We start from the raw sequence: 16,480 nt of genomic DNA, 5'->3' as shown, positions 1-16,480 counted from the left end.
ACTAATAACCCAGACGTTGCCAGGTACTGCACTGCCCTCCATCAGCAAGCAACAGTGTACCAGCCCTGTCAGTGAGGAGAGGAGCCTGGTAGCCTGCAAGCTCTCTTGGCAGTCACAGTTTGGTGAATAAAGGATCTTTGGCTGACGAAAGTGGGGCTACTGGCCAGAGGAAGGGAGCAGAGAGAGAGAGAGGGGGGTGGGTGGGTGGAGGCTCTGTGCTTTTTCTAGTGAAAGGCCATTTCACTGCCTGCTGTTACCATAACAACAGGCTACAGACAGGGGAGGTGGAGGGGGTGCGTCACAAAGTTTCTCTTTTGGCTGCAAGACACCGAGCGCAGGGGCTGCTATGGGACAACGATTATCAAAGTCCAAACCAGAGGAGGGAAAAAAAGGGGGTCCGTGGTGGAAATAGTTCCTCCACAGACGACCAAATAGCTCGTTGTTTGTTTTCCTTTTTTAAATCCCAGCATCTAAAAAGGGGCACTGTGTTGTTTTTTCCATCAAGAGACTGCCTACCAAAGCATACAGGGCCTTTACTCTGTCATGTTGATCATTTTGAAGCTGCACAGATGCTCTTCTAGCATTAAAACACCAACAAGTAGGCCTGGAAGATACAGTTTATCCGTCTAACATTGATGCTGTGATATGAAACAAGGTGTCTTCTAGGATTTTGTGATTGCATCGTTAAAAATATTGTTTAAATGTGGCGTTTTTTTCCTGTTATGACATGCTGCATCATTGAGCGATGCAGTTTTCTGAACAAGCAAATGCTTCTACAACTTTACCCACACCTACAGTCTGAAAACACCCTCAACATAATGTCACAATCAATATATTATGGTGATTTTTGTCAGTAACGCCCAACTCAGCGGAGAAACTGCACATTTGCAGACACACAGAGCCCAGTGTTGTTGTTGTTGTTGTTGCTGTTGGAGGTTACAAAGTAGGAATATGTTGCTGCAGGACATGACAACAACATGGTAGCCACAAAGCTTTGAGTCCAAGTGCCATTCAGTTACAATGTAACCGTGAACAGCTGAGCTCACAGTTGCCTGCAACATAAAGTGTCAAAACACCGCAGTTTCCCACCGGCGCGGACAGCAGGATTGAAAATGACAGCGGCGTTTTTCCACTTGAGGGGAAAAACTGCGGCGTATCCTCACACCGGTCCGCATTGGAGCTGTGTACTGTTCAATTTTCACAAGTCATCATCTGCCCGGCAGGAGAAAACTAGGCCTGTAGCTAAATTGAGCACCACCCTGCAGCCCTATTTCAGATCCCATTTAAATGCGACATGTGCCGTGCGTGTGCGGACCTACATGGGCGAGGAGCTGCGCAAAAACAAACCAGCTAGAATTAATTTTAGGGTTTTTTCTTGCGTCTCCTTACCTGCAGATGTTCCTGGAAACGTATCGGCAGTATCTGAGCCATTTCTGTAGGGTTTTCTGTCTGAAGAATCCGTGAGGAAGGAAAGGGGAAGGGGACAGCAGGAGGAATAGAGGTGGTCTTGTTCTGTATGTGCCCTAAACGTGCCCAAAAGTCAAATATGATGGGCTGTAGTAGGTAGTCTGGGTGGCTTGCGTTGGTTATCACACGAATCCAGTGACTGCTCCCATTTAGCAGCCCCCCTACGCCAGTCCGGAATCAAAAACTCCGCACCTCCGCTAAGAAAACTAGTCCACTTCAACTACTACCGAGCCCCGTGCATAAACCAGTTCCTCCTCGTGCCTTGTAAGGATACGGGAGTGTCCTTAAAAATTAAAAAAAAATCCGTGCTGACTTATTGTAAGTGATGATTTCGCATAAGCAGCCCGTGGCGTGGATTTTTCTCACAGCTGTCAATGCGAGAGGTCGGATGTGCAGTTTGTACCCCTCCGCCGCAGCCCCTTCCCCCGTCCTCTCCACCAACTTCGAAATCAGGGCTCGTGACAAGCGCCCCCCACCTCTGCATGATTTCTACAAAATCACACACACACACACACACACACACACACACACACACACACACACACACACCTAGAAAAAAAGTGTGTTATTGTATGGAGGACACACAGCTGACTGCTGATATTTTAAAGTGTGTTTTCCATGTTTTCCAAGGAGCTGAAAATGCATCTTTGAGACCTACACAAGATCTCTTCTATGGCCTAATACTCCCATCATCATCATCATCATCATCATCATCATCATCATTATGCCTGGTGAGCAGCAGGTTGTGTTAAAGAATACTCTTACTGTAAGTTAACAAAGATGTCTTCTATCATGGATTGTACTCAAGTTAATTATGCTATTAAGATAAATATTTGGTGTTAAAATACATTTGATGAGACTGACATTTTTGCCTATGGAAAAAAAAATGGAAGACAGAATAAAATTCATTGTTTTCTTTGTCTATTAGTCATAATCATTAAGACCACACACTGTCAGTTTGTGGTTTGTCTGAAAAATACTCCCTTTAAAATCAACAAAGACACTACTAGTGTGAGTCAGTATTACACGCAGGATGTGGACAGCACAGACATCACTGGAAATCAAAAAACCACAGTTTCAAAGGATGAGACTTTCACAATACAGTTTTGACTTCCCCCACTGGGAGATATGTATAAGGAAGGAAGGAAAAAGATGCTGCGCAGACATTTATGATGGAAATGAGCTCATTCATTTGATCAAGATGCAGAAAGTTGTATCATATAAGGAGTGAAAACTGCACAAAACAAACACTTTTTCTTTTTTCGCCCCTGTAAATCACTTTCTAATTTTGTTAAGTGTTATACAAATAAAGTTTATTATAATAATATTATTAATGGAAGCAGTTGTATTTACAGTAAATTTAAATGTGTATACCACTAAAAAAGCAGAGGATATATTCTAAGTCATGTAATTTACCCGTGATAGATCAGTGGCAATAAGTCTTCATGATATTAAAGTTTATTAATTCTTTTTTTGAATGAAAATCTCTAATTTGGGACTTCCTGGTGACGTAGGGGTTTAATAGCGTCCCCAGTTGTAGTCCTGCCAAGGATGTTTGTTGCATCTCTCTCCCCTCATTTCCTGTCACTATCTAATAAAGGCAAAAAAGAAAATGCCCAGAAAACTCTGAGAAAAAGAATACGTATTATTTGTCATATAATGATTCTACAAGATATCAGTGGCAGTGTGCTATATGTTGCAAATCACAGGATGTTGTTGGGGTCACGTCTGGACAATATGTCAGTTTGTCATCCTAGCAGTATGTGCCCCACACCCATCTGCCAAATTGCAGTGGCTCCAGGAAGTTATTTAGTGCTCATTAACATCACCAGCCTATGCAAATACAGCAGCTACAGTCGCACGAGACTCTGCTGCTTTAAGCTGAAGTCTCACACATAATATGGTCACACTTGAAACCTGAAACTGTGTCAAAAAAAACATCTAAAAAGTAAAGGACATGACAATGTTTGGTGTGCTCAGCTTAAACTGTTGCTGTCTGTATGTATTTTAATTAATTTTAAGCAGCCATGACTTACCATTGTGACGTATTTTCAAAGTTGAATTGAATCCTTGCTATGCAATAAATTTTATAGGCAGTAATTTCAAGTTGATAGCTTGTGTTAAAATAGTTGTAATCCATTTAAAGAGTTGAAACAGGTGGTCAAAATTATGATAAATGTTCGATTTAACTCTGATGTGTTGATGTTTTTATACACGAGCACTGATGTTTCTACTATTTTAGTATGTTGGCAGGTCTGAGATTTATGTTTTGGCCACAGAGAAGGTGGTTTTACTCTTGACAGGAAGCAGGTGTAACCAACGACTGCTGGTCAGTTGCCACACACTCACATACACACACACACACACACACACACTCTCACTGTCTCAGTGAAAACCACAAACCCTCAGCTCACCACACTGACCCTTACTGGTGAGGACTCATCACAAATGGAGGTTTGACAACATGCACTTTGTTAGTAGTGAGTTTACTGAAACAGTTTCATCAAACATCACACAACACACAAACTTCATAATGTATTTAATCCTTTAGGTAAACCCCACATGCCACAGAACCCCACGCCGGGGTCAGTTATAGCGTCGAGGTCACCTAAACCAGTTTAACTGATAGTTACTGGCCAACAACAGTAAATCTGAGGAAAATATCAAATAAAAATGGTTAAAAAAGAAAGAGAATATAAATATTTGAAGCATTACGACTTTGGGCCTGAACAGACACCCATAACATTCATTATACTAAAAATTAAAGTCATTAAACTAAACTGAAGGGAAAAGATACACACCAAATCTGTACTTGTGACCGAAATTAAAATTACTTAATTCATGCAGACGTTTATCTCAAGGGTTCATCACACACAGCTGTAATAATGGAAATAAGCAGGAAGCACCAAAGTGATGGTGAAGATTTAAAGGACAGGTTTCACAGTCTGCCTTAAAACAACAGTTTGGTGCCCAAATGAACACTGAAACAGGTTTTTTTTCTTGCCGTAATCATTCCTCCTGCTCATACTGACCATTAGAAGATCCCTTCATAATGCACTTACAATATGAGGGATAGGAGACAAAATCCACAATCCTCCTTCTGTGCAAAAATGAGTTTTATCTGAAGATAATATGAGGTTTCAGCACTCTGAGTTAGTCAAATAAAGTGGATATCTTCCACAGTTACAGTCTTTTTAGTAAAAAAAATTCCCTCTTTGTGTCTCGACAGACAGTGTTTTCCTGTTCAGCGGCAGCGGAAGCCTCATATAAGCTACAAATAAGCTTTAATATATTTTTGCACAGAAGGAGGACTGTGGATGTTGTCCCCCATTACTTACATTAAGAGTGTATTATGAGGGATCTTAATGGTCAGTATGAACAGGAGGAATGATTGCAGCAAGAAAAACATGTGTCAGTGTTCATTTGGGCACCAAACTGTCGTTTTAAGGCAGACTTAAAAAATTGTGAACCTGTCCCTTAAAGATGCAAATCAATGATCTCGTGGATTGACATCTTATTACAGCAGAAATATACTGTTTGTATGTTAAACAGTCAATGAACAGACAGCTATGACAGTGGGAGCATCATTTCTTCATCTGGAAACATCCAGACTGAGTGACAGTAACACAGTGACACATTTTCCTTTTCACTAGAAAACAATTAAACTTGTGCAATTGTTGCTAAACTGATGACATGGTGCAAAACAGGAAAATTGCCTCGTCAAACAACAGAACTTGATGATTTCAGAGGTTTATGTTTTGGATTTATACTGTTTTCAACTCTCTTACTCTGCTTATACAGTGTTTCGGTGCATTGAATGGTTGCAGCGTCTATTTCAATTTACCAATAACATAAAGACTGTGTGACTGATTTCATAGAGTTGTAATTACACTTACAGAATCTCCAGGTGGGAAACTGTGCAATTATCCTCATATGACTATTTGAAGGAAGCATGAGAGAGGTTCTGTAGTTTTAAGGGCGTGCAGGGTGAGTTAAATACGCCATGTGCTTGGCCTGGCTCTTGCTGTCAATCAGACACAGCTGATTATTCTTGTGGTGAGTTATCATCTCGTCCAGACTGGTGAAAATCTGAGAGAGAGGGAGAAAGACAATGAGAGAGAGATGGATCAAAAATATTACTGAAAGGTGCAATCCTTTCCCTTCATAATTCTATCTCTTCTTCTCTTTTTCCTTCCTTTCTCTCTTTTTTCAGTATGCCACTATTTCTCTTAATTTTGGCCTCACCTCTTCGTTCTTCTTGCCCTCCTTTCCCAGGGCGTAGCCTTGTGTCTCCCCCAGGAATCGGATGGGAATGTTGTACACCTTCTGCTGGTAGAGCACAGCGAGGGTGTACGGCTGGCGGGCGTTCTGGGCCGAGCTGTGTCGGATGAGGAAGGCGCCGTCCTTCAACAGGGAAAGAAAAAGTGAGAAAAAAACTAGGAAAATTTAAGCAAAGTGGGTGCAAAGAGTAGGATGTAAAAACGTGATGGAGACGAAAAGTTTGGGAGTCTTGATAGAAAAATAAGGGTTTGTATAAATATACAAAGTAGGTGGGGGGAAAATGGGGTAGCACTTTACATTTCAGCTCGGTAAAAACAAGGTGGGGTAATATTTACATAATAAAGAGGTAATAATAAAGTAATTAAAGTAAAGTAAAGTATGTAATATTAGAGTTAAATTTTTATTGTCTCTTATAAGAGGCCAAAAACAAAGAGGTAATAATGTGGAAGCACATCTAAAGATAAAAATAAAGCAGAATTATTTAGTAATAGCACAGTAACAATTTGGGAACAATACAGTAACCTGCTGAAAATAATAAGTTTACATCATAATTTGATTTAAAATGGTACTGTGGTGACATTAATGGGGTAATAACCTGATAATAGTTGGGTAGTATGGTTCATATTTTCAAAATATTATGGGCTACTATCAACATAATACCTTTATAAATCGCATGATAATTCAGTATTACCTGATATCAAAAGGGAATGTTTGGAACATAAAGGAGGAGGAATTTCAGCACCATAATCAGGTCATTTTCACTTCCAAGAATTGTAATGTGTTTTCTTACAGGTTTTACACTGATAGTATCCCATAATATTGTGAAAATATGAACCATATTACCCAATTATTATTAGGCTATTACCCCATTAATGTCACCATTTTACCAATAAGCTTATTATCGTTCACAGTATTGTTACCAAAGTGTTACTGTGCTATTACTAAACATTTCTGCCTAATTTTTATCTTCGGATGTGTTTCCGCATTATTACCCCTTTGTTTTTGTCCCTTTATTACCCTGCTACAAAAGTCTAATATTACCTAGTTATACCCATTATTAATACCAAGCTATTGCCTATTAATTTAGTAATTATCATCATATTACTTTTTATTATCTCTTTATTATCAAAATAATACCCCATTATTACCAAGCTGGAATGCAACATGCCACCAAAATCCCAGTGCCGAGGAGGTGTCTGACTCAGGTTTGACTTTTAATTTAGGTTTGAGTGTCAGCATAAGGACACACATGCACATAAACATGCAGTTAATTCCTCTATTGTCTGTGCAACACCCTTCCCTTAAGCCTTTGAGTTTGCTTGTACTTGACCCTGCTGACCGTTCATTTCACCATGATATGAAACATAAAAACTGTTTGGTTTACCTTGTTGACTCGCAGTAAGAGATCCTCGGCTGTCTTTCTGTTACAGTCTCCAGCAAACCACTCTTTAACCTGTGATACGACATAAACATATATATATATAAATAAAAGTTATTTAAACCAGCACTCACTAACTCGTGTTATATTTCTGTGCAGGGTCATACCTCATTCCCTGCTTGTTTGGTAGCCCTCATACCACCAGAGGAGGCTTAAAACAGATAGAAAACATGTCATGTGTCAAGTGCAGGTTTGGGAAATCCATATTTGGCAGCAGCCAGATGGTAAAAAGTATGATCCATGCAATGTTGGGATTACATTACAGGAATAATCTAAGCACACCCCGTATGATCTCAGTCATCCCTCAGGATTTAAAAAAACCCCTCTTTTTATTTTTTATTTTTAATTTGAGCTTACCCGCAGGCTTAGTGTCTGCCATGGGAGGATTTGGAGGGCTGAAATAAAGACAAAAAGGCTAACATTATACACTTGTAGTATATGCATGCACTTTCTGATGGGGCCAAGTGAAAAAACAAGCTGGAAATGAATATAAATCGTTACATTTTACCACTTTTAAACTCCGTCTGTCTTCAGTTGGTTCATTACAGATGTATTACATCTTCCCAACCTGCCTCTTACCTGGGCTTAGCTTCCTTCAGGTTTGCAGGCAGAGGGGGCTTAACACTGGGAGTCGGTGGAGGGAATTTGGTTGGAAATGTGGCGCGTCTTGCTTCAACTGAAGGACCTACAGAGGCAGGATATGTTGAGCTTCATTAACATGATCAAAAGGATTGTTGTTTTTTTATGTCAGAAGGTGCTTTAATGATGTACGAGTAAAGGTGATGTTGTCTTTACCTTTTACTTCATTCAAAGAAGGCAAGAGTGAATTCTGAAAGGCAGGAAAATACATGTTACTGCTGTTATTAAAGCTGCTGTGTCATACTGACAAGTTGAGCTTAATTTCCTGAAAGAAAATTTTCCTTTCTAACTCAGCCTGCATCATTCAGATAGTCTTGCTTATAAAAAAAAGACAGAGCTTAGCATAAGTAAATGATAAGACTAAGTGCTGAGATGAATAGACACACTCACTGACTTAGCTCTGGGAACTGGAGGCTTCATCCTGCAGATAGAGTGAATGTTCAATTTCATTGCATGTTTAGTATCAGGAATTTAAAAACATCACCACTATTGTATATCTCCCACATTTGCATTTAGCTGGAAAAGAAAACTGACATTGTCTGAAGGGAAATGGAGTATGAAGGCATGCAGACAGATTATATCACACATCAGTTTTGTCAGTTACGTCACATCAGGTTAGTGTATATCAACATGTTCAAACAGGTTGACGGGCACCTACATGGGGATGGCAGAAGGAGGCATCCTCATTGGACCACGAGGGCCAGGAGAGCAAGCTGAGGAGCAATAGGGAAGGAAATTATCATTTATATTAGACTCATATTGACACAATCTGGAAATGACATCTCCAGATTACCAATAATTTTGAATTCATGCAAATTTTTAATTGACATCTTTGAGTTATTTTTTGTGAAGTGTGATGCAACCTACCAGCTGTTGGTTCTAAATACAGGTCGTCATTATCTTCCTGAAACATAAAAAGACAAATATTGTTCATTGCCGGTAAACAGAAACACAGGAAATTGTTTGGCACACGGCAAGTTGGGGAGAATTTTTGGGTTCATTAACTACAGAAATTGTATGACAACAGCAACAATCAGTCAAAATGGATTTCTCATGTTAAAAACATTTGTGAGAAATGTGGGTCATCATATTTATGGCACAATGATGGACATAGCAAACAATGTGTGGGACACACGCACATGTTTCTTTATGAAGTGCTGAGTCCAAAAAACAAAAAAAACACTTTCTATTCTTCGCAGCTCTGTAGTATACTTCTTTAATAAATATTCTTCTTTATTACATATTAGATGGAGTAAAAAAGTTCAACTTCTTGAGCTTCTCCATCAGGTATGGAGGCAACAGTGATGGACATATTTATCCAGAATACACTGAATTTCAGGTTGATGTCAGACTCAAGTAGGATCTTCAGTTTATGACAACCCTCAGTGTAATAAATGCGGACTGTTAAAGACTGATTTTGTTTTTGTAAAGAATTTAGTTTTGTTTATCTCTGTGTGCAGAACTAATCTGTTTCAATTTAGATTTCAATTTAGATAAGGTAGTCACAATCTGCCAATTTCAAAGACAAGATATTTAAGTGATTATGTCCAAGACCATGTACTTTATGAGTTTGTAAGAGGAAACAGGTGCGCTTCTCCTGCACTGAAATTCAGTCAGGTGCTCTGATCTTTAAAGAAGCAGTTTATATTCTCCAGAACAAAGTCAGGAAAAAGGTGGTTCTTTTTGCTGTTTTTTTAACTACAGAGTACCACTTTTTTCCTGACTTTGTTCTGGAGAATACACTGTAGACCGTGTACTTCGTGTTTGATGTCAAAATGATAAGTATCATTACAGTTTGTCTAAACTTACAAGAAATTAAATGGTAGTATAGAATTAATCCAAATGCTGTTAAATTTGACAAAATATTCAATACTATTAATATCAGAAAGTCTGTAAAAAAAAATACAAAATACAAATGTTGCTCTTGTTTAATTGTTTATTTACTTATCATTTTCATCCCTATTGTGTTGTATTTGCCCGTTACTGAATATCAGGTATCGCTGTCTGCTTACTTTATTTTTGTTTCTTTTGAATTCTATGTGTAACTATGTCCATATACCTGCTTGAAGGGTCATCAAGGAATAAATAAACATATAAAAACATAAAAAGTCTACATGGGAAAGTTAGCCACCATCAGTTAAACTCACCTGTTCTTCATTTGGATCCAGATACACATCTAAAATACAGAAAGAAAATACTTGAAGCAACATATGTATTGATGGCTAATACTTGAAGAAAGTTGTGTTGCGGTGATGAAATGAGCCCAAAACTCTACAACTGTCTACCGTATGAGAATAGATCACACAGTCAAATCAGTCAGTCTGCTGGTCAGCTAAAGATAGTTAAACGAATTACCTCACCTTTTAAATGTCTTAATTTTGACTACATCTGTTCTGCAAAGAGATTATTGTGGCCTTTACCGCAGATCACTTTGCAATCACTCTGCTAATAAAGTGTGTGGCAGCTCAGTGACACTAGGTGGCACTATCATTGTAGGATTCATTCATGGTGGCAATCTCTGCTGCTTAACTTCACCACACAGTTCTTCTATTTATGTATCCATACCATACTGCTGCTGCTACTGCTGCCGAAAACATATGTATACATATTATATTACATATATCTTGACTGTGCATCATGAGGATTTTTCCTGGGAAAGATCTACAAGACAACAGGTGTAAAATCTTTAATGGAGTTGGTTTATCAGATGACTGTATTACTGTAAAACAAATATTTCTTTTAGTATATGTCATTATTTAAACACTTAAAAACTCATTCAAGCTTTTGCCTTCCTCCCAGTCACGTGTCACAATCATTGGTCCTTCACAGGCTGGTGAAATATTTACATGAAAGAGTTATTTGTGTTGATAGTAGAAGTGATTACTGCACCTTCCTCGGTGTTGGGTTCAGGAACTGGAGCAGGAGCAGATCGGACCGGTGGAGGAGGCATCTTCTTTCTCCCAGGTTTGTCATTTCTGTTTACCTCAGGTGCTGTGAGGGAGAAGGATAGGATGTTGCCATTAAAACGATCAAGAGAGGTGGGGTATGTAATCTGAAAATATCAATGAACAAAATGATTTACAGCAAATGAAATGAGTTCTGCAGACTGACTCACGTTTCTTAGTGTTGAGATCAAAGTAGAACTCTTTAGCACGTTGATGAGGTTTCTGCATGACAGAGGGGAGATCATTTCATTACAACATCATGAAAACTTGGATGTCTTGACAGATGCAGACTTACAGGATACTAAGCTGTAGTTACCAAAGCTTTCTGCCTGGGTGGAGGAGCAGCATGCCTTTGTGGAACAGCAGGATTGGACGTCCTTTCTGCAAAAAAGTGGCATCAAATAAAAAGGATTTTAGGGAAAAAGGTGCTTTTTTTTTACAGGGATTTGCACAGTTTTACCCTATAACCCCATCTTTTCTGTAGTAAAGACTCAGTGCAATGTTGTTACCCAGATAAACGTCTTCTTCCACTTGTCTCTGTGGGACTTTCACAGCCGGACGCTCACAAGGAGGCGCTTCATACGTGTCACCTTCCTCTTCATCCTGCCAGAAGTAAATACAAAGTGTAGTTATGTTTCAAAGGTGCTGGCATGTAGCATTTTACATTACATTGAACATACAGTACTGTGCAAAAGTTTTAGGCACCTTAGATGTTTAGATTCTTATCCATTATGCAATACCATCAAGGAGGTGTCTGATCGGACCCAAATTTATTCATAACATGACAGTGACCCCAAGCATACAGCTAGAGTTATAAAGAACTATTTTCAGCGACAAGAAGAATGATGAGCCCTGCAACAGATGGTATGGTTTGGCCCCCACAGAGCCTTGATCTCAACATCATGGAGTCAATCTGGGATTACATAAAGAAGTACCTGAGATGGCCTAAATAATAAATCTACAGAAGAACATTCTTTCTCCAGGATGGTTACAACAACCTACCTGCAAGTTACCGTGAAAAACTGTGTTCAAGTGTACCGAGGAGAACTGCTGCTGTTTTAAAGGCAAAGCTGCTCACAGCACATATTGATTTCATTTAGGTTTCTGCTGTTTACTCAACTTTGTAAGGAGTTAATTGATAAATTAAAACAATTTATGGCAATATTTTTGTAAGCATTCTCACTTTACTTTTAGTGCCTAAAACTTTTGCACAGTACTGCATAAGAATATCAAAGTGTTTCAGTCATATGAAACCAAAAAAAAAGTGGAAGTTTTATTTCTTCATTTTACAGTACACTGTGTGATTGAGGAAATGTTCTTTGTACTGTAAATTTTGGAAAATTACGTGAGAGAGCAACTGAAAAACTAAAAAGATTATCTTCCTAAGTAAAGCAAAAGAAAAGAACATGCCAGATAGAGCAATGAGGGACATACCGCAATATCCTCCATGAAAGGAAGCACCACAGTTTATAGGAGATGTGGTAACAATATTATAAGAATGTGATAAATAATTTTAAAACTGTAGAACCTTTAATGATAAAACCTGTAAAAGCACAAATCCAAAAACTTGTTGACTCTCTGTACTCACAAACTCATCCTGTGGCCATCCAAACCCTGCATTGTGAAAAAGGTAAACAGTCAATACATTTGTAATCAAGTAAAGAAACAAAGTGAAGAAGCGTCAAAATCAAAACATTTTTCTTCTGAGGTGAAGTTTTATCACCTTTTCTTCTGGGTGGAGCCGGAGGTCCGCTGTGCCTGAGAGGAAGAGCAGATAAAAGACTCAAACAAAACGTTCTGCAGCACTATGAGCTTCATGCATCGTACAACAACAGTAGCACAAATGAGGGTTTGCTTTTGTTCACAATACTTACAGGTTCTTCAGTTTTCCAAAGAAGCTCTGAAAAACACAGAAACTTAGATTAACATTTTTAAGCTGTGTCAATGTGACACAAGCAAATGACTCTGAACTGGATGCCTGCTTTTTAATCATTTACTTTTAGTCAAACATTATCAGTCAGCATCATTATGAGGTGTGAGTCAGTAGTTGCTCTTTGGCGAAGGTCACACTGATGGACAGTAACGCTTTATTTAAGTGATTTACATAAAAAAACACCTAAAGTACAAGGTTAACACTTAATAAAAGGTTTATAACACATTCTATCATGGTATAATGTATAATGGACGTTTTCAGCATTTATTTAATGTAACTGTCAATAACTGTAATTCCTCCTATGAAGCAAAGTAAGTGGCGCAAAGATATATAAGTTGCAGTATACAAAGACTATCTATTTTGTACTCAACACTATATAAAGCAGTTAAAAGTGGCTCCACGTCAACTGGCTATAACATTAAAATGCTGCTTGCATGTTAATACATCAGTAATAATAATACGACAATATGATAAATAAATAATAATAATAATGATATGTGATTTAACCTTTTTATGATTGTTAGATTTGCCTTGTTGGGCTTTTGTTTTGTTATTGTTTTTTTCGGTTTTATGTGATTTTAAATTTAAGTTTTATTGTTGCCGTCTATGTGTGCATCCCAGGAAGACCAGCAACCACTTCCCGAGGATCCAAATAAAGAAAAATGAATACACAGCATACAATAATATCACAAAACATGCACCTGTGAGTTTAAAGCTGTTTATAAATGTGTTTAAAACTCACTTTATATGAGTGCAATAATGTGTATTATTCATGCATTCAATAATTGTTTACATCATAGCTGTAGATGCTTCATAGGAGGAGTTATAGTTGCTGACAAACACATTTCTAACAACTGAAACATATCCTTAAATCTGCTTATAAGTACATTATATTGTGTTATAATGCACTTATAAGCAGATATTAAGGTACTCTCTAACTGCTGCTACAGTTATTTAGTGATCAATGCTGTTTTGAAGTAGGAACATAATCAGTGAAATCACAGAAAAGTTCATCTGCGGGGATGTGACTGAGGTTGGCAGGTGGAGGCGGAGATAAACACACACATCAAGTGAAATCAGGAAGTGGAGTGACAGTATCTGTGTTTTCCCACACTGCCAGGTCTCAGCCAGGCAACTGTAGAGGGAAGTGCTGATGTAAAGTAAATGACTACAAACGGAAAGACGGGGAGAGAGTGGGGGAGGACTGCATCAGTTTCTCTCTCTCACACATTGGCACATTTGTATTTACACTCACACACACTGTTACAGTTGATAAATGATGAGCAGGTGAGAGGTGATTAAAGAGGACGAGGACAACTACGTTACTGTTCTGCTATTTATGACCTTTTTCCACACGCAGTAATTCCAAAAATATCTGCATTTTTAAGGCCTGATCAAGTTACAGAGACAATGCTCTGCTTTGTGTCGATCACACAGTGTTGAAGCGCTCTCAGCAGTAACTTCTCTCTGATGGGAAAACATTAATCTACGTGTAAAGTCTCAGTGAAAAGAGTTCAAAAGAGTTGCCACCAACAGGAGGAAAAGGAAAAAGTCACGTAACCATGAAGTGAAATCTGATGCAAACAAGGGCAAGAAATTCAAATTTTTCACTATTCACACAATAGAAATAGTGTATCTGTGTTATCACAAGTAATTATATTAGACATGATTTAAAAAATCATTAATTACTGTAATTTTTAATTTTTATTTTTGACAGAGATATTAAGTCTTCCTACATACTCTTGTTGTGTAACAGTAATCAAGTTTGGAAACGTTTTGTACAAGACAACAGAGGTAAAGTTGTACAAAATGATCCTCATCTACATTAAACTGTAAAATTCATCAGAATCAGAGACACAGAAAACCACAAAGTCTTTTCTGTTATCTGATTAATTAAATACTTTCCCCAAAATATCATCTTTACATGAAGCACAGCACCTTCCAGACTACTGCGTGTTCATCTTTACTGAGTTAGTTTCTGAAATGTATTATAGGGGCCTGATAGCAGCATCGTTGACCACAAAAGAAACAACAAACTTTTTTTCAAATAGGGAAACTATTTCAAATTTGACTACAAGCCAAATATGAAATGCATGGCATGCCATATACAAATATGTAGTGTAACTGACACAAATAATCTATGCACATGTGTGTGTCTGCTAAATTTCCAATTTATTTGAATTTTATATCTAGAAAACATTAAAGTATTACAATTACTGAGTAAAATGAACAGATAGAAGCTACACAAACCTTCAAAAGTGCACATCAAAAATAGCATCTGTGATTCAGTTTTGTCAGAGTTAATTAATCGAATTCCTAATCAGTTACACTGAAAATATGTTAAAGTTTAATTCAAGTTAAAGTTTCAGACAACTTTGATCTGTTTTACAGTAAAGCAGCTTTGTTGCACTGATGCCTGTAGATGTGTTTACTTTCAGTTTATCTGCAAACACTAGCTGCCAGCGTTATTTTTACTGTTTGCCTTCACACTCCCACACAATTACAACTTTAACAATGTCGCTGAAATCCAAGGAAAAAACATTGAAATGAAAGTAAATACAAGGAAGGTTTATACGGGACTCAGCCGCTACTGTACAGTACAAAAACTCTGCCATCAACAACACACGCTCACTTCCTTCTCACTCCACCCAAAGTTAACACAATCTAAACCAAAATATGACAAAAAAATAAGGTAGTACATTACCATTGTCATGATTTAGGGTCGAGTCTCACAGCTCAAGTCATGAGGAAATGTCTTTGTTTCTGTTCTTGGATGCAAATGGTTTTAAAGATTGAAAGCGAGCGATACAGAGAGAATGTGAAGAGCGGCTATAAATGATCTCATTTGCATTTCCTACCTGTGTCAGACAGGCAGCCTCACCTGCTGCTGAACTGTCTGCCTACAAATGAGCTGCAGCTGCTGTACAGCTCATACACGACTCTAAATCTCCCTACAGGAACCTGCTAATGACCGTGTAACCAATTGAATTTGATGTCATATGTTGCAACTGGTATATAACGTCTCTTTTGTATTCCAACTACCACCAAACGGGGGGAATTAATTATTAACATTGAATGCAAACACAAGCCATCGATGAAGCTATTAAGTTGTCATTACATTAAAAAACTCAAAAACTCCCTTGTATCCACACGCAGAGTTTATCTTACACCTTTAAAACTACAAGCAGTGAGTAATAAGTGTGTGCAGATGGCACTTAAACCAAAACAAACAATCTGCTACTGTGTATAGGTTTTAACACCAGCCCAGTGTGTTTTCACTTCATTATTCAACTTTGGACATTGTTCCCATGCTAATGAATTGTGGATATATCAGTATGGTCAGCCAGCCTTACTGCTTCAAGAAATCACTTGAATGAAAGTCATCATATGATTTGTCATGTAGTTAGTTGTAGAATTCACAGAATTTTATATGGAAATGTGAACGTGTGAGAAAAGGAGCCATAACAATTATGTGTGATGGTTTATTTCCAACATGATGACAGAACTTCCAGTGGTTGAAATTTAACGTCATTCAAAGGCTGATAAACTGAGCAAGTTCAACTCTGTCTTAAAACAACAGTCAGGTGTCCATATGAGCAGTTAAAGAGGATTTCCTCGCTGTAATCATTCCTCCTGTTTATATATATATTAAAAGATCCCCTTCAAATGTGCTTTCAATGTAAGTGATGGGGGGCCAAAATCCACAGTGTGTCCACACAGTCATTTAGCACAAAAATGCATTTAAAAGTTTATCTGAAGCTTGTATGAACTTCAGCA

At 38.0% G+C, this 16,480-nt stretch overlaps 2 protein-coding genes across 6 annotated transcripts in view; both read right to left on the bottom strand.

Moving 5' to 3' along the window:
• The window catches only part of cltcl1 (clathrin, heavy chain-like 1), a 33,411-nt gene extending 31,562 nt beyond the window's left edge, over positions 1-1,849 (bottom strand). For all 5 annotated transcript variants that reach the window (XM_044376161.1, XM_044376174.1, XM_044376183.1 and 2 more), the window contains exon 1: positions 1,390-1,849. In XM_044376161.1, the coding sequence (XP_044232096.1) occupies positions 1,390-1,431 (42 nt within the window). In that variant the 5' untranslated portion in view covers positions 1,432-1,849. The remainder of the gene's footprint in view (positions 1-1,389) is intronic.
• Positions 1,850-4,779: 2,930 nt separating this feature from the next.
• si:dkeyp-117b11.1 (B-cell linker protein) lies at positions 4,780-15,580 on the bottom strand. The gene is made up of 19 exons (XM_044376199.1): positions 15,408-15,580; positions 12,645-12,670; positions 12,494-12,528; positions 12,359-12,384; positions 11,280-11,373; positions 11,087-11,151; positions 10,941-10,992; positions 10,715-10,816; positions 9,973-10,001; positions 8,693-8,729; positions 8,484-8,538; positions 8,216-8,246; positions 7,982-8,015; positions 7,766-7,871; positions 7,544-7,581; positions 7,294-7,337; positions 7,133-7,201; positions 5,713-5,871; positions 4,780-5,556 (listed from the first exon to the last, which is right to left on the bottom strand). The coding sequence occupies exons 1-19, from the start codon at positions 15,414-15,416 to the stop codon at positions 5,440-5,442; spliced, it is 1,128 nt and encodes a 375-aa protein (XP_044232134.1). The 5' UTR covers positions 15,417-15,580; the 3' UTR covers positions 4,780-5,439.
• Positions 15,581-16,480: the final 900 nt, after the last annotated feature.

The sequence above is a fragment of the Thunnus albacares genome, chromosome 2 (assembly GCF_914725855.1).
Source record: "Thunnus albacares chromosome 2, fThuAlb1.1, whole genome shotgun sequence".
NCBI classification, from domain to species: Eukaryota; Metazoa; Chordata; class Actinopteri; order Scombriformes; family Scombridae; genus Thunnus; species Thunnus albacares.
This window is presented reverse-complemented; position numbering and strand designations above follow the sequence as displayed.